Source organism: Notothenia rossii, assembly GCF_949606895.1.
Source record: "Notothenia rossii genome assembly, chromosome: 11".
In the NCBI taxonomy this organism is placed as follows: domain Eukaryota; kingdom Metazoa; phylum Chordata; class Actinopteri; order Perciformes; family Nototheniidae; genus Notothenia; species Notothenia rossii.
In genome coordinates this window covers 9,873,299-9,894,726 of record NC_136910.1, presented here as the reverse complement: position 1 = coordinate 9,894,726, position 21,428 = coordinate 9,873,299, and the positions used below count along the sequence as shown (strand labels likewise).

At 39.9% G+C, this 21,428-nt stretch overlaps 3 protein-coding genes across 5 annotated transcripts in view; 1 reads left to right on the top strand and 2 right to left on the bottom strand.

The window, feature by feature from the left end:
• The window catches only part of adprh (ADP-ribosylarginine hydrolase), a 49,030-nt gene that overhangs the window by 7,712 nt on the left and 19,890 nt on the right, over nt 1-21,428 (bottom strand). Inside the window, exon 2 of one of the 2 annotated variants that reach the window (XM_079657149.1) lies at nt 10,763-10,894. The exons of the other annotated variant lie outside the window; for it this stretch is intronic. The gene's annotated coding sequence lies outside the window, so the exon portion shown is untranslated. The remainder of the gene's footprint in view (nt 1-10,762; nt 10,895-21,428) is intronic. 2 annotated transcript variants of the gene reach the window in all.
• Nucleotides 816-5,801, top strand: LOC307023685 (G2/M phase-specific E3 ubiquitin-protein ligase-like). Of its 2 annotated transcripts, XM_079657137.1 has the most exons (13): nt 816-1,320; nt 1,554-1,672; nt 1,751-2,057; nt 2,158-2,237; nt 2,453-2,511; nt 2,761-2,800; nt 2,881-2,948; nt 3,038-3,127; nt 3,263-3,576; nt 3,757-3,935; nt 4,356-4,528; nt 4,818-5,032; nt 5,109-5,801. In XM_079657137.1, exons 1-13 carry the CDS (start codon nt 1,146-1,148, stop codon nt 5,342-5,344), a joined length of 2,055 nt encoding a protein of 684 aa, XP_079513263.1. In that variant the 5' UTR covers nt 816-1,145; the 3' UTR covers nt 5,345-5,801. The 2 variants fall into 2 exon arrangements, with proteins under 2 accessions (XP_079513263.1, XP_079513264.1); XM_079657138.1 differs by lacking the exons at nt 1,554-1,672; nt 1,751-2,057 and having other exon boundaries at nt 818-1,320.
• LOC307023690 (uncharacterized protein) lies at nt 5,826-8,051 on the bottom strand. The gene is made up of 3 exons (XM_079657146.1): nt 6,925-8,051; nt 6,339-6,557; nt 5,826-6,256 (listed from the first exon to the last, which is right to left on the bottom strand). Exons 1-3 carry the CDS (start codon nt 7,776-7,778, stop codon nt 6,049-6,051), a joined length of 1,281 nt encoding a protein of 426 aa, XP_079513272.1. The 5' UTR covers nt 7,779-8,051; the 3' UTR covers nt 5,826-6,048.

The following is a 21,428-nucleotide window of genomic DNA, read 5'->3' as shown; positions in this document are numbered from 1 at the left end:
CTACAACACACTTACAGCGGCCTGGAAAACACACTTGGTGATTGACACAGGCAGCTGGTGGATCCCGATGCCAGACAGTGATTCCCCATGGCTGATGCACACGGTCAGTCTTCGCTATCAGACGATTATTATAAAAGAGGACGTAAAGATTGTTGGGGGGAGCCGAGGTTTCAGCAGAGAGGCCGCCTGGAGGCTATTTGTCACATGAGTTGTCAGGGGCCATAAAGCAGGGATGGAGAAAGGCACAATGAGAAATAAGAATAAATGGTCCATGTGAGGACTCTGGTGGAGCCTATAGGTTCAGACTCTGTCACTATTGTAACAGCTGAGGGACCTGCTGCCTTTTAAGCATGAGTGTTTGAGAACAAAACAGGATAATAAAACATATGAGTGCGTTAGTAATGATGGTTGGATGCTAACTGAAAATCTCAAAAAAGCCAAATTGATAAGCTGCACACAACACTTCACTCTCAAAACTCTACAACATTAGTTGTATAATCAAGAGTTACATAAGAAGATTAATAACCTCTTGTTTCTGTCAAATAGTTAGCTTAGCTTAGCATTAAGACCGGATTTTACAAAACATATTCTTTCAACTGGTGTGTCATTCAAACACGAATCGGATTCGTTTTTGCTGCACTTGAGAACAGCAGTTCTAGTGGTTATGGATTAATTTTGATAAAAGACTTTTACTCTTAAGACCTGCATGAATTATGAATGGATGGTTTTTCTTTCTTCCAGAAAGTGCCTCGAAGTTAGCTGGAAAAAGGGGATAATGAAGAAGCTACGGTGGCTGGGAAGTGCAATGGACAATTACAAAGTGTGAAACACTTTAACAAAGCTTGAGACAAATTTACATTTTATAAAACAAAATTACATTAGCAAAAACACTTTTACCAAGGATAAAACAATTTAACATTAACAAAAACAAATTAAGAAAATGCAAAACACTTTAGCATTTCCCGAAACACTTTAACATTTCCCGAAACACATTAACATTTCCCGAAACACATTTACAAACCAGAATCAAACCGGAAGTGACTTGACGTGACGTGACGTGACCATAGGACGTGACGTGATTGGCTCAAATTTAAATTTGTTTTGGCGGAAAGACCGAAGGTGCGAGTGTGTTTCATATACAGTCTATGGTGTGTTTACGTTCGGTAAACATGTTTTGTCCGTTTTGTGGAAACAACCTGGAACAAGTGACACGGTTTTGCCTTTCGTGTGGAGGATCTCTGGAGTGTTTAAAGGACACGGACCAGACGGGTGTACCAAGCGCACAGGGGACATCGAAACAGCCGGAAAATGCGAAACAAAGTAAGTGTAGTATTGCGCTAGCTTTGTGATGCTAATGTAAGACATGCAGTAAATAAAAGTTCAATCACAGTTTCATATCAGTCAAATACCAATCCATGTCTTAACGGAATAGCAACGCATTGAGCTAATATGCTAGTTTTTATTTTTAGGTTTTCCGTAAACTTTAATGCACACTTGCTTTTGCTGATTGTTGGAGCTGCTAATTATTATATTTTTATTGGAACTATTCATAGCAGAACAACCAGGCCGATCCTATAAACTTTTCATGGAGTACAGAAACTCAAAGTCAAAAGAGAAACAGTCTTTTAACTGTGGGAAAGGAAGACTTAAACAAGAAAAGAGACGAGTCCAGGTAAGCTGCATTAACCGTTTCATAGAAATCTCAGTGTCTCTGTGTGTTTCATTACTTATATCTCTGCTATTTTACTAGATAAACATAGGAATGATGTCGCCACAAGGAGTTGATTTAAAGCCTCGGAGAGGGAAAACACTCCCGTTGTTTACAGACCCGGAGGTAGCAGCACCTGCTATACTGGAACGAGCTGTCCAGAAAATGAAAGCCTTTAACAAGGACATGGATGAAGGACCGTACGTCCTTTTGTATCCAGACTGCTCAGAGGTTGTCAATGTGCCTGGTTCAGAAAAGCCATTCACATTGGCAGAATATAAAAAGGATTTAGGAAAGGCATATGCCAGGATCACCCTTTTCATTTGCCTTGAGAAACATTTTAGAGGAGGTTTGTGGATGTTATTATTCAATATTTTAATTGTTTACATGTTAACATCCTCTACTGCAGCATACATAATAATGTGTTGAACGTTTTGCTTTTACTACAGGGGATGATACCTCAGACTCTGATTCGGATATTGTCATCACATCTAGGAGCACAGCTGAATTCAATCAGGCTGACACTGTGGTGCGTAAATGATTTTATTTTAATGTTCATTTATTTATTTTTCATATACATTTGATTTTAAGCAGGAAATCTATATTCTGGTAAATATTTTAGAAGAACCAACTTGGCAGTTACAATTACTATCAGAAACACTCACAACGTTTCACTGTTGATAGACATATGTGGTAAGGGAACAATAATGGAAGCTGTTGATAATTGTACACTTTTACTCTCAGGTATTTGAATTTGAACCACGAAACAAAAGTACTCCAAAACACAAACCGGAAAATGAAGGGTAAGTTTGTACTTATTTTTACAAAATAAGTAATTTATCTTTAAGTGGATGATAAGAATAGGCCACAGCATTTTCTCTGGTGAACATGGATACAAAAATACCATACATGTCATGTTTAATCTAATTTCAAACAAAAATAATCTGTTATTTATAAATCTTATGGTTCCTCCTACCTCTAAATGTTACTTAAAACTCAACTATACCCTGTATCATGAAGTTAATAATTTTATCAATTTTATCATGTTTCAGGAAGGCACTTGGACATTCATCCACAACTCAGCCTGGACAGGTATTGAGGCAGATTGTGGAAGCCTGATGTTTCTAATGTTCAGTGTTGTTTTGTTACAGAAATTTGTATTTGTATTTCAGATAGTAATATCTGATACTGAGGATATGGGTCCACCCAAAACAAATACAGACAAGACTACTTGCTACAGGTAAGTACAAATGTTAGTAACTCACTTACACGAGAAAGACATTTTTGTTTGTAAGATGTTTTAACATGGGAATGATCACTTCCTAACAGTACATACACAGACCTGTATGCACCATGTGTTGAAGAAGAGGACGAAGAGCTGGTTGCAGTCAACATGACGAGTTTATTGGACACTGAAATGTAAACGGACAGCTATTACAGTGACATTACATTTTTTTTCTCTGTACAATATTTCTGGTACAACATTTTTTTTTTTTAACTGTTTGTGCACTCTCTGGAATATCCACTAATAAGGTCACTTTTTTTCCTTTACAGGGAGGAGATGAACATTACATTACCTGCCATTATTGCTAACCTCTCACAGCCTATTGATCATGGAAGAGTCAGCCGGTTCAACATTTCAAGGGCTAATGTTTGGGATGGAGCAGTCAGAGGTTTCAAGCGTACATCGTATTCAGAAAACTGTGACATGCTGGTAAAATTCACTGATGATGTTGGTGTTTTCGAAGAAGGAATTGACTCAGGTGGTCCCAGGAGAGAGTTGTTATCTCTACTGATGAAGAATCTGAAAGACCGGCCCATTTTTGATGGGCCAGACGGACGCCGCTTCTTGGTCTACAATGCAAATGGTATGCATACGGTTAGAAGTGTACTAATACAATTGTTAATGATCATTAACCATATATATCACATGACATATGATTTGTTGCTTGAACAATTTTTTCCAAAACGTTGAGTTTCATTACAGTACATTAAAGTATATACTAAATAAAGTTTTAATTTTGCAATATGAATACCTTTATTCACAGCTGTTAGGGAGGATGAATACTACTTGGCAGGAAAGATGATTGCAGTGTCAGTTGTGCATGGAGGTCCAGGGCCACATTTTCTGTCAGAAGATCTTGTACATTATCTTGCAGGCCAGCCTTCATTCAAAGCAACAGTTGATTTAATAACTGATGAAGAAGTAGGGAAAGCTTTACAAGAGGTGAGAATTGCATACAGCAACAGTGTGGTAGGGTGGATTATTATGTAGTTCCTGCAGTGTTTTGAGACATCTTTACTTTACCTTTATCACATACACCGAATTGGCTTCATTTTTGGTTTTGTGATCAGAATCAGAATACCCTTATTAGTCCCACAGAGGGGACATTTACATTGTTGGAGCAGAATAGAGCCAAAGACAACTTAATGTTACCTAAGAAGAATGATAAAAAACTAGTAAAGATACACAAACACAATTTACAAAAAACACATCCTGTAATAGAGGATTTAGCAGCCAGGTATATATTGTACAAGGATAGTAGTAATAGTAATATATAAATCTTGCAATGGAAAAAAAATGGCAAGAATATACAGTACATGCAGTTATTGACTGGATTGTTTATATCCATTTTATAATCTTCAGATTGAGAATGCTGCCTCAGTGGATGCCTTGCGAGAAATGACCATGAGACACAGCACAATGTTACAGACAGCAGGTTGTCTGAGACATGTGGCTTCTGTTGAAGGAAAGAATGATATTGTGTCAGACTACCTCCAGTGGTACATTATTGGCCGAAACTCCTCTGTAATTGAGAGGTAAGATCATATTTGTATTCATATGATTTTTTTTTAATGTATGTAAGAATTTTTTGTTTAAAATTCCTCATGGTCCCCCTCTTTGGTTTATTCTATGTTTATCTGTTAGCAATTAGTCAGTGTCAAAATGTGTGCCTGTGTAGTATAACTGATATGGGACGTCCGTCTCTCCTTTCCCTGCCTGTCTTGTGCCAATCTTTAAGTGCTCATGCCACCCCCCCCTTGTTTTAGGTATTAGGTTATTTAAATGTGACTTTGTGATGAAATATTTTTTTTGTTCACTCTTCAGATTCAAGGAGGGTCTTTCAGCCCTTCAGTTTTTAAACGCACTACAGCAGCACCCTACTCTGCTGGCCCCGGTCCTGTGCCACTCTGAAAAGCGACTTACTGCTCTGGAACTTGAGCGACTCTTCAAGCCTGACCTCAGTCCACCAGGGAGTAACAGGAGGCTTAGGGAAAGTCAAACTTTGGGCTACTGGGCAGACTATCTCCTCGATTGTGAAGGTTTGTAAATCGCTGTTTTTATAACTATTTCAGGAAACACATTGCCAAAATGTATCTGAACATGTTTTCTTTGCAGAAAGCCAGACTGCTGTGTCTTTGGAAGATGTTTTGATGTTTGCGACTGGGCTGACTTCACTTCCCCCATCTGGATTTGAACCATCGCCAGGAATAGAGTTCCTTGATGATTCTCCATTCCCAATGGCAAACACATGTTCCAACACATTAAAACTACCTCTCCTTGACGCATACAATGTGTTTAAGTCCCAAATGGACTTTGGAATGCAAAATTCTCCAGGATTTGGCTGTTTTTAAGTCATGTGACTGGATGACCCATAGAGTACAGACTCTATGAAGGTTTTTCATAGAGTAAACACTCTATAAAGGTTGTTCATAGTTGTTGTTGGATGTGAACGTGTTTTTTTTTCTTCTTACAGCTCATGTTGTCCATTTAGTTTGGGACAAAATCAAAGTATTGTTCTATACCTATACAATTTTTATAAATACTCTGAACTTTGCTATACATATTTCACATTGCCACCCATAGCTTCTTTGTTGTAAATCAGTCATTCATTCTCAGGTTTCCAGTGAGTCCACATGGTTGAAATAAGACTTATACAGAAATGTTCTTTCTGCACACAATTACACACACAACATAACCTTGTTTGTGCTTGCTAATTGGAGCGTTGTTTGTTGTTATTCCGGTTATATTTTATAATGATTAAGATATTTATGCTGTGATTTGGTGCTGTATAAATGACATTGAAACAAATATGGTGATTGGCTGGAAACAATGTTCATTTCAAAATGCTGTTTTTATTTAAAAATGTATGGGAATATCTTTTTTCTAAATAGGACCAGTCTTCGGATGAACAGGTACCATAATCATTTGGATACGTCACAGGGGAAAGAGTAAATGCAGTCTGACAAACCATGAAACCAAGCATTGTTGAGCCCTGAAATCTGATTTGGAGTGGTGAAACAGTGCTACTGTACTTCTGAATACCTTTTCGATTACTTTATAACTGAGCATATTCTTTCAGCTTCATGTACAGTTCTGATGCAGTCTCCCAGTTCTCTGGCTTCTGTAGGTCATTGTGCTCCATAGCAAAGTCCAAGTACTCTTGCATGTTTTGGTCCCCACATGGAGCTATTGACAGGCTTGTCTCAGGAACAGCATCCAATTCTGCCTGTTCAATCTCAAATCCACAGTCCCTGGAGCCAAATCTATGTTAAATAGAAGATATAGTATTTATTTACATTTAAGATAAAAACACAAAGAAGTATCAATCCATCACCAATGTATTACCTGTGTGGCAAGTAGTACAGTTCATTGGGCACTCCTCCTGGACATGATGCTGTTCTGGAAGGGCGAATCCTGTGACTGTTCCACAGTCTCACACACTCATCCAAGTCCTTCTGAATAACATCAACGAAGCAGAATCTCAGAAGGCACTGATGCTCGTGACTCCCGTTGAAGTATCCAGCATCTCGGAGGTCTGCAAATAGCTCCATCCAGAACTGAGACCTATAGAAATTGATATATTTTCAAGTGAATTATTAAGCAATATACAACAATTCTACAAATTACATTAAAAGGTTACCAGTAAAATCAACAACAAATCATTGAGTGTCTATTTCATAATTTATTTGCTTCACAACCTACGTCCCCTCAGGGGCCGCTGTTCAATCCAAAACCCACGCTTAGATGTTCACAGTTTCTAACTTTATTTCTGCCAAAAAGAAGTTCTAAAGAAAGGCCTTGTATAGTCTGGGTCATAGACTACAGGCTATATATTATATCTATTATAATAAAAACTGATACACTTTAGCTAAGCAAATGTTGTTTGTCTGACAGGGTTGGCAAGTAATAGAAAATAATGATAAACACTTACCTTCCCTTTCTTAATATGGACCACCAGGACTCAATGCGCTGATTAGTCATGGATGTGCCATACATGTGGCTGGACGCTCCAGAGTAGTAGTCATGGTGATGGTGACGTAGGGTACACTGAATTGCAGCCATAATTCCGTTCTCCGTGCCACAATCAGTCCGCAGCCTCATGGGGATGACACCGAGGGTTCGCACACATTTGAGGAAATATTGAGCGATAACTCTTGGGTTATTGTTTGTTGGACCACATTCAAGCCATAGTACTTTACGTGAAAATCCATCTATGCATCCTGAAAGGGCCACACCGAATGGCTTAAGTTTGTCATAACCGTCAGCATGCCACATATAGTTCGGTCCCATTGAGTGGTAGGTTCTCCTTATAAACCTTCTGCGAGATCTCCTCTCGCAGCCTCGAGGGTTAAGCTCCCGGAGCAAATTCATAACATCATCTCTCTTCACTCGAAGACTGTACTTTTGTTTTAGTGCCTGCCACATTGTTCGGTATCCAAACAATTGTCCAGGTCCACGAAGTTCCAACCTGATGGCGTTAATTACAGCGATTTGAGAGGAATAACCCTTTCTGCGGTAAAACCCGGCTTGATTCAGTTTGCTTTTAAGAGTCCGCAAACTGATTTTTACACCGTGAAAGGTAGACAAAATGTCCACGATTACAGCATACGAGTGACCTTCATTAAAATATTGCACGCAATGATGCAAGATATCTGGTCCTTCTGTCTGACCCGTGTCCTTTAAACACTCCAGAGATCCTCCACACGAAAGGCAAAACCGTGTCACTTGTTCCAGGTTGTTTCCACAAAACGGACAAAACATGTTTACCGAACGTAAACACACCATAGACTGTATATGAAACACACTCGTACCTTCGGTCTTTCCGCCAAAACAAATTTAAATTTGAGCCAATCACGTCACGTCCTATGGTTACGTCACGTCACGTCACGTCACTTCCGGTTTAATTCTGGTTTGTAAATGTGTTTCGGGAAATGTTAATGTGTTTCGGGAAATGTTAAAGTGTTTCGGGAAATGTTAAAGTGTTTTGCATTTTGTTAATTTGTTTTTGTTAATGTTAAATTGTTTTATCCTTGGTAAAAGTGTTTTTGCTAATGTAATTTTGTTTTATAAAACGTAAATTTGTCTCAAGCTTTGTTAAAGTGTTTCACACTTTGTAATTGTCCATTGCACTTCCCAGCCACCGTAAGAAGCCCATTATGCACTGCAGACAAACCAAACAACATCAAAGATATCTTCCACTCGCCTCTATACTAATTATCAAGCCAGGGACATTTCTTCTCATGTGATTATAATGTTTTTTAAATTGCCCCCTTTGGCACAGTTGAGCTCTGAGCAGCTTCTCCACTTCGGTGGTCGGGTCAGGGCTGCTTGGCGACAGGCAGAAGGTGCAGGAAGCCTGACTAAGCCCGACAAACTTGCTCCCAGGTTGCCTCTTATGAGGGATGGAGCAGAAGAGTATATCACATTTGTGTGATGTGTTGGCAGCAATTTCTGCCCCAAAAGAGGATGATCGATGCGGCTTTGCAACCAAATCGAACTTCCTTCCTCCCCAGTGGATTAGACAATACCTGTCCACACACATTTACAAATTCCTCCAACATGATACATTTATCAGTGTGAAAGTGTTTGATTAGAAACATCCAGCCTTTCTCACAAAGGTGTAGCAGAGTGCTCAGGATGGGATTTATAAATTAATATACGTTTTTTTATTTCAGGAGAGCTAAAATGATTAACAAACTCTTTAATTCAGTTACAATGATAATGCTTAGCTGTTTAAGCAATTTTTCACATGAAAATCCAACCTCTAATGTGAGGTTTTATTTATCAACTGTAATATTAAACTGAAACTGAATTTAGTGTTTTTGGGGCTTTGGACTGTTGGTCGTATAAGAAAATGGAAATTTGAAGACATTGTCTTGAAATCTGAGTGATTATATTTGGTATTTGTCTTGTTTTTTGGAATTTAATAATAATTAATTAATAAAGAAAATAAAAAAGAGAGGAATAGATAATAAAAGATAGATATCTTTTTAAGACCGATTTACATTTGGGTGATGGAGCTTTTAAAGATGACAAGAACAATTAATAAGCAATAAAAGAGGTTGGCACTGCTACTATCAATTCGTTATTATAATGTGTTGGGTCCAGGTTACAATTTATGTGCATTGTTTTAAAAAACACACGAAAAAGTTGCTTATCGGCTGCAGACCTAGTTTGGTTTAAATATATCATATTTTTCAGATTCACCCATCCCATCTCCCACCCCTGTCAGAACATAATCCAAGAATAAATACAAGATATGTCTGCTCATGTGTCCCTGCTGTTCTGCCCCTCATCTCACAAGGCAACACTTCCTGTAGAAATGTGAGAAATAGCCTCAGTGTTGACTCCTGGGTCCCAAGATGGCTGATGAGATGGTTTGGTGGTCGGAGGAGCTATCAAGTCTCCATCAGTGGCAGCGACCGTCACCATTCTCCCACGAGTAGCTACCTCTGAATAAAAAAAAAAAACTCACAACCTCCTCACCCGGCTCCCCCATCCTTACCCTTACCCCCACCCTACATGCGGCGGGCCATGAGTGCTATTACAAGTTACAGCGTTGCCTAGCAACTGGCTGGCGGATTACAATCGGGGCTGTACGTGGTGGAGATTTAACGCTGTTTATGGGGGTGTCAATGCGTGTTTAGTGCTGTGCGTGTATGCAATTGTGCATGTATGGGAGCAGAGGGAACAAGTGTCTGAGTGAGTCAGTTGTGTGTGTATGTGTGTGTGCGTGCGCGCATACGGGAATCTGTAATTGCTGACGTGAGTGTGTGCGGATGTGTCACTAGTGCTCTGTTTCTCCTGCAACTTCCAGACAATATACTGTAAACTTTGAGTCAAAGTGTTTGTCTTTGTAAAACTTTGGACATTTTCAATTTGACTGCTGCTTGGGTTGCAGATTGATTTCACGGTTGGCCGGCATTTTGGGAATTACACTCATTTTGTTTATTTTTGAGAGTTAGAGGAGTGATAACATATCTGTCTGTTAATAATGTGATGTTACAACCAGGGACAGTTAGCATAGCTTAGCATAAAGACTGAAAAGAGAGGTACACGGTTAACCTGGCAAACAAAATAACATTTTTAAGCACTTTTCTTTACTCACTTTGTACATATATACACCTGAACATCAGCAGGAGAGGACTCTTTATTGTAGAGACACATACTGATAATCACCTGAACATCAGCAGGAGAGGACTCTTTAAATTAGAGACACTACATGCTGATATACACTTGAACATCAGCAGGAGAGGACTCTTTAAAGTAGAGACACGACATGCTGATATACACCTGAACATTAGCAGGAGAGGACTCTTTAAAGTAGAGACACTACATGCTGATAATCACCTGAACATCAGCAGGAGAGGACTCTTTAAAGTAGAGACACGACATGCTGATATACACCTGAACATCAGCAGGAGAGGACTCTTTAAAGTAGAGACACTACATACTGATATACCCTGAACGTCAGCAGGAGAGAACTCTTTAAAGTAGAGACACTATTTAGACCCCTGGACTAGCTTCCTTTATCAAGCTCTGACGATTAAGGGCTTCTGGGAAATGCTGTTCGTTAAAAGCTGCACCAAAAACTGAAATGTAGAACAGACAATGATATTAGATTGTTTTAAACATATGCTAACCTTATCTTAGTATATGTAGTTAAATACATAACAAACTGTTGAGTAAGGTTGTGTTTAAGGCTGCATTTTATTTTGTTATCATTGTTGGTAGAAAAGTTTATGGGATTTTGAATCAGGTTTTCTTACTTCTGAATCAACCCAGGGGTTCTGGTTTCACTTCATTTCTCTGCGGGGGGTATCTGTTTATGCCAGACTATTTCCTAGCTCCAACAAGTCGACAGGAAACCAGCAGACACTCCAGGAAGTCACATGTCCTCCCTGTAAAACAATGAGTTGTAACTATTTTAATGTTTTTGTTTTCTACAAATTAAACAAACAAGATATTCAGTAAAACTCAGTATGCTTTGGATGGATTTTGGACAGAGCTAGGCTAACTTTCTCCCTTCTTTCTGCTAAGCTAAGCTAAATTAAGCTAAAATAAACTAAGCTAAGATAAACTAAGCTAAAATAAGCTAGGCCAAGATATGCTAGGCTAAGATAAGCCAGGCTAAGCAAAACTCAGCTAGACTGCTGCTTAGGGGTGCATACCGGTTCCCGGTATTACCGAAATACCGGTTACTGGCAGCTATGGTATACCGTACCGAAATCAGACGCGGTTTTCAATACTTTTTAGATTATCTTTTTTTAAAATATATATATATATATATAAAGTTACGCGTAATATCCTTAAACTCATGCCCAAACCGTCAGCCAATCAGATTGCACGTCTTGCAACAGCTTCGATGATTGGCTTGATTGTCAAGCAACGCCCTTCACCTTCCTCCCGAACGTCTGAGCCTTTCGGTTAGTTTTCGTTTTTTTATAGCTCGATGTCGGCACGAAAGCCGTGTGGCTGCATATGACTGCCAGTCTGAATGGTGGGGTCTGTAACCACTGCAAGAAGTTTATTTCTGGGAAAGGTGGCAACACATCCAACCTCTCAAAACATTTGCTACTGTCACATAAAATCAGAGTACAGGAATGTACAGTCTTCAAGCCCGCGTTGTCAAACGTGTTTTTCATTGTTTGTTCAGTACTAAAAGGTTGAAGTCCCACAATTAATTGTAATATTCATTTGACATTTTAACTATATCAAAGCGCTTCAATTTTTCCCTTATACAACATGAAAGTATCACGATATGTATCGGTCGAGTATCGGTATCGTTCAGTGGTATCGGTATCGTTCAGTGGTATCGGTATCGTAAGAAAGTCAACGATATGCATCCATACTGCTGCTGTAGCTTTATGTTTGAAAGACAGGTGTAAGAGTGGTATCAATCATATTAAATGTTCCTGTTTAAATCTCTAGCAGAAAGTTTATTTCCCAAAATGTTGAACTACATCCCAGTCTTTCCTGTCATCAAACCAGCCAGAAAACCTTTCTTTCCCAGGACTTCCAACTTTCATTTAATGCGGACATAAATCTTAATGTATTTTTTATTCTTCTCAGCCTTGCTCGGAAATGTGTCCTGTGAGCCTTGCATAAGTGCACCGCAGGATAACGAAAGGTTGCTCTTGAAGTTAATGTTGTAGGAATTACTCGACTTGGTTGTAACCTGACCGATTAATACATTTTCTTTTGAAGCATCCTTACTCCTCAGGCTGGACAATTCTGATTGAAAAGCTCCACTGGAATAGATAGTCTTTTGCTTAATGTTACTCGTCACATTTGTCTTTGTCAACACTTAAACTTTGGTTTTACACATTAGGGTTGGTTGTAAATGGCGAGATAGCCTACTGATTGTGTACAAATGTTTTCAATGGAGATTTTGAAGACGTTGTTTGAAAGGAACATATTTTTTTGATGGCTGGATTGTCATGTGTAATAGTCTTTATAAAGCAAATTGCTCCACAGTACACTAAATAAGTGTCTCTCCACAACAAAAGGCACTCTTATTTTTATTTTTTCCAATAAATCATGAATCCCTGAGGACTTTCAAAAGTGTTAGGAGAGTGAAGAGGGTGTCCCTGAAATGTAAAATCAATATCTCAACAGAGCCGGAATAATTCCAGTCTCTACGGTGAAGCGTTTTCTACATGATTAGATTATTTGACTGTTTTCCTGAAGAAGGCCTCCCTTGTTCATATAACTAGTCTTTCAGATATTTTCAGGGAGATAAAAAAAACCTATTTAAATTATTTGAAATTATCTCAGCTACTCCCGGCTACGGAAACATTTATCTGACAGCTCATCTCTTCTTCTTCCCATCCTGTCATGTCCGTCATTCCTTCTTTCTGTTCCCTCTTTTTTTAGTCTCCGCTCCTTTCTGCAGCTCAAACTTATTATTTATTAACACTGCACTCTCAAAACACTTCAACAGGCTTTCTGATTAAACAGCCGCAGCTTACGTCATGTAAAAAGGCAGCGAGATGATTAGGAAAAAAACATTGCCTCTAATGTCAAGTAACATTTTGTTTATGTTTATCAATCAGGTTTTACATAATGAGGACCTTGTTTGGTACGTGTTACACTGCTGCCTGTCAATTAACATCGTATTTCCATAAAACAATATTCCTCTCATCACATGTCACCCACTGATTAGATCCGGTAAAATCCTCTGAATCCCTTGTTATCTCAATGCATACACATGAAGGCCGGCATTCAATCTCCAGATAAAACAAGTGTGCCAGATAATGATTGAAGCCTGTCTTGTTAAAGCCATTTAAGATGCAATACTGCCTATATGTGGTGAAGTATTTCCACACCGCTGAAAGGTTTACAACAGCTTTGTTCGATTAGGGACACGTTTAAGGTTTTAATCAACGTTCTCTTTCAGTTGCCTGAGAAATAATATATCAAGGAGTGCAATATATCAACTAAGAGTGCAGACTGCTTCAGTTTCAGAGGCTTTTCCAGCACAAGGACACAGTTTGTATAAAACAAATTCAATAAAGAAATGTTCTTATTCAGCAGGGCACTCTGAACAATGACTATATAAAGACTGCAAACCAACATCATACAAAAACTGATTTTCAGATGCCCTTTCAAGCCTTTTTGCATATCAATGAAGTGTTAATAGAATTTTGTGAGTGGCTGGCTGCAAATCACCTGAGGCTGTATGCATGCAGGGGGGAAAGAAAGCAAGTCAATGCCATGCTGCCTTTGTAAGGAAACATTTAACAACTTTATACCTTAGCTCAGATTTAGAGATTGCTGAGGAAAAAGCTTGTCATCTCAAGATGTACGACAAACGTTTAAGTACTGAATAAATACCAACACATTTATCGTGTTTGATAATATCAACCGGGACTAAATTACATTTAAACACAGCATGCAATGACACCTCAAACTGCTGCCTGAGGCTTTCTATGATGAATAAATAATGTATGCATGGCATTAAACCAGCTTTTAACATTAATTCTTATTTTATTTCTATTGAAAAAATAAAAAAAGGTTGTACGGATAGTTTTTATTATTATATATTTTGTAAGAATTGAAGGCAAAACTTTCCAGTGATTCATTTATTGGAAAAACAAGTCAGAAGGGTTCAGAACAAAATTAACATTGAATATGCTAACTAGGCTAACTAGGCTAACTAATGTGCACTCTCCGAATGGGTCCTTTCGCAATGATGATGTTACTCAGGGACAGGCAGCTTAATTGATAACAGTTCACAGGTAATACAAAGCCCCCCTTCTTTGTTCATTGGCTCCTAATAGGATAAAGTATAACAGGCTCTGCTTGGTCGTGCACTTGAGAAGTCGACAGCGCCTCTCCTACCACACGCTTACTCTCTAAATGTCAGTAAACATCTACGAAGAGGGTACCATTTATAAGATTTGTTTTTACAGATACGACCAAAACAGATTTTCTTCTCTTGGGAAAACAAAAAAAATTAAATGTATTGTTTTTATATACTGACATCTCAGGTGTTCTTGTGACCCCTTTTCATTGGGAACAGCTTAGTAGTAGAAAACTGATCCCATGTCAACAGTTTCTAAACCTGGTTCCTATGTAGTGTTTTTGCACCACGCGTATGCTGATAGATAAAGATTTGAATCCAAGAGTGGGACTAAAGGCACGGACACACCAGGCCGATTACCGCCGTCGGTGGGCGTCACGGCCCGTCCACACAGCGGTGTGCGTTGTCGCTTGCCGGCGGGCATGTCTGAAGCTCGACCAACAACCAATCCCCTGAATCTCCCGCCCCGGACACACAAGCAGCGGTTTGATTGGCTAGAGCTTGTACTGGAATATGATTTGATTGGCTGACGCTTCCGTCGAAGCTTCAAAAGATGAACATTGCTCAACTTTTGCAGCGAGCACCGCGAGAAAAGCTACGCTTTGCTCCCACAATGCAGTTCGGCGAAGCGTGACGTCAACCCATTCAAAGTGAATAGGCAGAAGCGTTGAAACTTCAACGCACGCTGCTGGCTGGACGGGCCGTCAGGCCGACGATGAGCGTCGACACGCCCTACTCAGATTGGTGTGTCCCGCACCGTCGGGTCTTTTCAGCCGGGCCGACGCCTTTTCGGCCGAAAATCGGCGGGCAAAGGCAGTCGGCAAAAGAAATCACTGATTGGCTGTTCAGCTAGCGAATCAGTGCATGAGAAGGTTATCATGCAGTCTGTCTTCCGGTTGTTGACTCTTTTGAATGACGAATACAAACTACCGCCGCCTGCTGGTAAGGAGAGTTATTCAGAGCAGTTCGTACGAGCTTCTTGGCCGTCGGCTGAAGTCTTTGCGGTGTGTTCCAGTGCGACACATGGCCAAAACGCAGAGACGCGAGGCGACGCAACAGTCGGGGTCTGTCTGTGTCAGTTCTTTGTTGTCAGGTTGGTGGGTCCGGGCCTTAAGAAAGGTTGCAGTAATTTGAGGAAGGTGAGAAGTCATTACTGTCTAATCAGGCTGGGCAAAGGCGAAAATCTTTAATAGCTGCCTCCCCTCAGTGATTTCCTCCTCAAGTTCAATAGAGAAATTAGCAAGCTGAAACCAGTCTTGAAGTTTTGTATTTTGTATTCATCCCTGCTTTTTGCACAAGTTGATCACAGCCTGCGGGCTTGCTTTTATTACAAATCTCCATGATATTGACTTTTGTGCAATATAGCGCTTTATCTAATAAGGTCTTTCCTAGCAAACAATATATTCATGATTGTATAAACTGTCAGCTGTATTCCTCTCAGTTGGAAGAACTACTGTACTGCATACATTTTACTTTACCATGAAAAATGTAAGACACATAAAACATGCACATTAACGTGCGCACTCATCTGCACATGTCACAGTTGGTCATACACTCATGTAAACTTGTCCTCTGACCTTTGTTACTGCTCCTCCAGCCACTCGCTCAATGACTCCCCCGTCAAACATATCTTAAATGTCTCTCTGTATATCCTCACGCAACATGTGAGGGAGAATTCCTTCGAGGACAACAGCTTTAAGATGTGTTTTATGTTTTTTCTTCCAGCAAACAAATCTAGACCTGCATGAGTGGACTTATAATATCTGTCTTATTCAGAGACTCCCGGCCTTTGGATGTATAGCGTTATAGGGGATGAGGTGGAAAGATTGACAAGGTAACAAGGACAGCACGCAGGATGATTTGCAGATGTTCAGTACAAAGATGCACACGCTTCAGGCTAATTGCTTCACACTTTCTCGTCTGGACTTATGAAGTCATATCATCAAAGCGTGTATTTTGTATGCCTACAGCGGGTGCTTTCCCTAAAGATTAGTATGGATTATCCAATCATGAGATGAGAGAGAAACACTGCGAAAACAGTTCCTTAGGTAGTCTGGACTTCTCTCTGAATGATGTGCTGTTTATACTTCATCTTATTGGATATTGACTCAATCGCCTCAAGTGTGTGGTTGAATAATATTAATCACCTGGATCAAGACAGGAGACTTTATATTGTCCTAAACTTTATTTGATTTTTGGCAGGTAAGTGTCAGCCATGCATTGTGACTGCATACAAAGGAAATCTGCAGTTATTGGATCTGAATGTTTTAAATGTCTTGTTTGTCTCCTATAACTTTATTCTCAGTTATTTGGATGCAATTTCCTCTCTTGTCACCCTCCTGGCAGCGCCTGCATTTCTTTACAAAATGTTGCCATGACACTTTTCATCCCCTTTCATTTAAAGCATTTCTATTTCACACATTTATGGGCCAGTGACTCATGCAATACATCCGACTATCTCATCTCAATGAGGGACAAAGCGGAAGGAGCACTGGGACTGAACGCCGTGAGAAGCTCCAGTCCTTTTCCTTCCGATCAGTACACAGCGACCTTGCTGCCACACAGTGCAGAGTCAGAGAAAAGACGACCTTGGTGTTTTCAGATTGTTTCTTTTATTCTGTTTGAACCTATTCATTATCTGAGCAAGTGCAGATGCCCCTATACAAATCTATAGGAAACACATACTGCATGTTGTGAAGCAGTCAATATGTCGCTCTGTTTGAGAAGAGGTATTTTGTATTATGTCTAACATGAATTTTATTATACAGTATTTTGTTTGTGGCAAACATACGCCTATACATATAGCTTATAGCACAAACTATATTTGCTATCAATAGTTATCTTCTTGAGGATTTTTCGGTAGCAATAGATAAGACTGATATTCATCTTCTAATTTTATCCATTTTATGGTCTTAGTTTTAAGTCTTCTTCAATTTAACTTGATGTTTATTTTAAAACACGGCAGGACAACTTCAAGATGTATATTTCGAGCCACCTTAACCACAAGAACTTCAATCATTTCTTTGAGTTTACGGTTTATTAAAGGTCACCTGTTATGCACTTTTTCATGTCTTTTATACACAAATATGTGTCCCATCTGTTTTCAGAGACTTGGACAGTTTAAGAAAAAAAGATTCTCTCTCTTTTTGTCCTGAGCCATTTATATGAAAACCTGTCTGAAAATGAGCTGATCAGATTTGGGCCACTTTATGAAGTCATAACGATGTTTTGGCTTATGAAGCCATCCGCCAATCACCAACCAAGGTAATACCCGCCACCTTATAATAATAATAATAATAATAATAATAATAATAATAATAATAATAATAATAATACATTTGATTTATATAGCACACTTTAAATGTCATCTCAAGGTGCTTCACAAAGCTATAAGGATAAAATAATAAAATAAATCAAATAAAAATATATCTAAAAGGAGCATATTGAATAAAATATGGTAATATCAAAAATCAAAGGTTAAGAGCATAAAAGGTTTTAAAAAATAAAAATAAAGGACGTTCAGTAAAATGCGGTGCGGAACAGGTGGGTCTTGAGGCATTTCCTAAAAACTGAGAGTGAAGCCGAGGTCCATGTATTCTCTGGAAGCTGATTCCACAGACGTGGACCCAGGGAGGAGAAAGCACGGTCTCCCATGCTGACCAGTTTTGTCCGCGGAACAGCCAGGAGATTGGAGCTGTCTGACCTGAGTGTGCGTGAGGTATGGGAATGTTTTCTGCTTAGCAGTTCCTGTAGGTAGGGACGAAAAAGGGGGTAAAAAACATTTGGGAACTATATCGGAACTAAAGTGGGAAAAGTACTGTGGTGTGAACGCGGCTATAGGTGCTCTAGGACGAGATTCAGGTGATAAGGTCACATCAAACACAAAAAACTGATATCCCTCATATCAGCATCGATGGCCACTCCATTCCCCTCTCCCCACTTGTAGCGAGCCAGGTGTGAAACTGGACATTCCAAGCACACATAAAGACGGTCTGCCCAGCCTCATACTACCACCTGAGAAACATCTCCAAAATGCGATACTCCCTCACCAAACCGGATGCAGAAAAACTGGTCCATGCCTTCATCAACTCCCGCATTGACTACTGCAATTCTCTGCTTGCGGGCATTCCAGAAAAGAGACTACAATATGTACAAAACTGTGCCGCCCGGATACTCACAAGAACACACAAATCAGAGCACATCACCCCCATCCTTCACTCACCCCGCTGGCTCCCTTTAGCACACCGGATCAACTATAAAGTCCTCATAATGGTCTTCAACGCCATCAACCACACTGGCCCCAGAGAGCAGGTACTTTCGTGGGAGAAAAAGGTTCCTATGTCTGATTGGCTGGGCGGAATGCAAACCACGCCCCGTAAAACTCCCAAAACGTTTTGTGAAGCCGCCATTTTATTATCCTCGCATTAGCATTATTAGCATTAGCATTAGCCCAGCGCAGAAACGCAGAGAGACTAACTTATGGCAACACAAAAGAAAACATGGGAGCGGTGGAGTGATGAGGAGGTGTTATGCTGCGTTCACACCGGACGCGATGCGATGTTTGGGGGCGGCGTGATTACATATAAAGTCAATGCAGAGACGCGGACAGACGCGAATTCGCTCCGATGGCGAGCATGAAGCGGTGGAAGCGGCGCGAATCACGCGATTGAACGGTGCTGCATCAAACGCAAGACTTCAATTTTTTCAACTCGAGCGTCAAATTCGCGTGACACGTTCTCGCGGAAGCCAATCAGCGGTGAGGATCTCAGCCTGCCGTCACTGACGTTCAACCAGAAAACATCAGCCATTAGCTGTTAGCAGTTAGCACACAGAAATCACAGCTCCTCATATCTCTTCAGAAACTGGACAAAAGTTAAACAAGAACAAACCACAGACTGTCTGTGTCATGGCGAATACAGTCGCTGGTTTATTTATGTCTGTAGGCCGTTGTTATGAGTGTGGAATGAGCATATACAACGTTAGCTTAGCCTGGTCGACCCGATCTCCATTCAGAAAAAAAGCATTTTAAAAGGTTTTTCGCCTGCCGTCTTGTCTGCAGACTTGTCAAGCATTAATTCATGGTTTTTACTAACCGGTATAAGTATGTTGTTACTTCGGCATCATTTAGAAACGTGGAGGCCCAGCAGCTTCTGAAGCCAGTCCCCAACCCCGGGGACTTCCGGTGGCAGTATACGCCGTGAAGTTGTTTGCGGCCTGCCAGTAAACCCAAAGCAGAAGAAGAAGTGACGTCAGCGGCTTCATTTGCCTAATCCACCCCCAGGGACTTATTCCGGTGTGAATGCGATCTGTATTTAGTTCTTGAGAACTAAAGAGTTCTCATGAACTAAGTCCTCATGAACCTTCGTGGGAAAAGTACTGCGGTGTGAATGCGCCTATTGTGTTTCTTTGAACCAATCACTCTGCAGAGAGGCGTGGCCAGCAACAGCTTATTAGCATTTAAAGCTACAGACACAGAATCAGAACTTTTGGAAAAGGGCTGAAACAGAGGGGTTTACGACATGCTATACAATGCATGATCTGTTTGGTATTTCGAGCCAAAGACCTATAATATATTGTTAAAAAATAGTATAATTGGGGACCTTGTAACAATGCAGTCTTTTTCAGTGAAAAGAAATGCAAAACAAATAAGTAGGTTTGTGATTTAAACATAACTGACTTAAGTAAACATACATTAAACATTTGAACTCTAGAAAAAACATTGCCCAGAACATTAAATCCCTCGAAAGGTCTCATTAATGAGTCATGTTAGGACTCGGAGCTATCCGCTCACTGCCATTGCTACTGCGCTCAACTATTTGCTAGCTTTTGGCAAGACTAGCTGAGCCACTATTGAGCTACTGCCTTATTAATGTAGTAAGGTATTGAATTCTAGCGAACAAATTAAAATTGATAAGTTAGTTTCAGCTAAAAACAACTGACAGCTGACTAAACTGAAACCAAAACCCCTGTTGTTTTAATTGAAATGCTGTTTCTCTGTACATTCTGAATGATTTAATAACATTTAAACAAACATGTAGTTAGTATATGTCTTCAGGGTCTTTCTCTGTTTGTATTTCTAAACCGGTTCATTGGTTCAAGAACATTTGGCCACAGGGATGACATTGTGCCTGCTGGCTAACACTTCCATAATTACAGAAATTTGGATTTAATGTGCAATATCCTCATGAATAAAGAATACATAAAGAAATAGATTGAATATATACAGGGTCCTAAACTGACTTATTTAAAACAAGAAGTATAATTAATTAATGTTCTGTAATAAATTGCGTAAAATTATGTAAAAGAATATTCAACATTGTATCGTTTGTATAAAATGCATAAATGCCTAGTTGTGTCTCCCTTTTTCCAAGACACAAACAGAGCAGGTGTTGATTATTTTCTGCTATTTGATGCTTTTATGAATTGTACCTCAATGCAATAAATCCTATTGAATTGAAACCATTCCCGTCTGTGTTTGTCGTCTGTGTATAACGCGGGCCGACTGCTCCGCTGATGTCATTTGTTCTTGTCAGAGCCATTGTTGACTCCGTTGTGGTCAGCTGTTTTTCACTGAAGCACCAGCACCCATCCCTGACATAATTGGTGTGGAGAGAGCACGTAACGACAATGCATTTTTAATGAGGAGACTTTCAATCCTCATAAACAGGAGGCAGGAGAGTGGAGATATGACAAGGAGGAGGGAGGGAAGTGGGGAAAAAGCCCAAAAAGATAAGGGCTTCATTTATTCAGAAATACTGTGAGGGCATTTTTGACAGAGTTGGCAGGCTGTTTGTTCTTCATTGCTGTGTGTGTGTGTGTGTGTGTGTGTGTGTGTGTGTGTGTGTGTGTGTGTGTGTGTGTGTGTGTGTGTGTGTGTGTGTGTGTGTGTGTGTGTGTGTGTGGCATGAGCTGTTTGCATGAAGGAGTGGGAGTCATGCATCTCTGGAGGCTTATGCATTATATTGCTATGTTAATGCATTCATGCATGTCTCTGCCATGGCATCGATTTAATACGGTAGGACCATAACATACACGTGTGTGTGTGTCTGTGTGTGTCTGTGTCTGTGTGTGTGTGTGTGTGTGTGTGTGTGTGTGTGTGTGTGTGTGTGTGTGTGTGTGTGTGTGTGTGT

Bases quoted from the DNA above. Each gene is read 5' to 3' on its own strand.
- LOC307023690 (XM_079657146.1), bottom strand. From the start codon at position 7,778: ATGGTGTGTTTACGTTCGGTAAACATGTTTTGTCCGTTTTGTGGAAAC. The intron at 6,558-6,924 runs GTAAGTGTTTAT...CAATTTCTATAG, and splicing joins TCCATATTAAGAAAGGGAAG to GTCTCAGTTCTGGATGGAGC. The intron at 6,257-6,338 runs GTAATACATTGG...TATTTAACATAG, and splicing joins CTGTACTACTTGCCACACAG to ATTTGGCTCCAGGGACTGTG.
- LOC307023685 (XM_079657137.1), top strand. From the start codon at position 1,146: ATGGTGTGTTTACGTTCGGTAAACATGTTTTGTCCGTTTTGTGGAAAC. The intron at 4,529-4,817 runs GTAAGATCATAT...TTCACTCTTCAG, and splicing joins AACTCCTCTGTAATTGAGAG to ATTCAAGGAGGGTCTTTCAG. The intron at 5,033-5,108 runs GTTTGTAAATCG...TTTTCTTTGCAG, and splicing joins CTATCTCCTCGATTGTGAAG to AAAGCCAGACTGCTGTGTCT.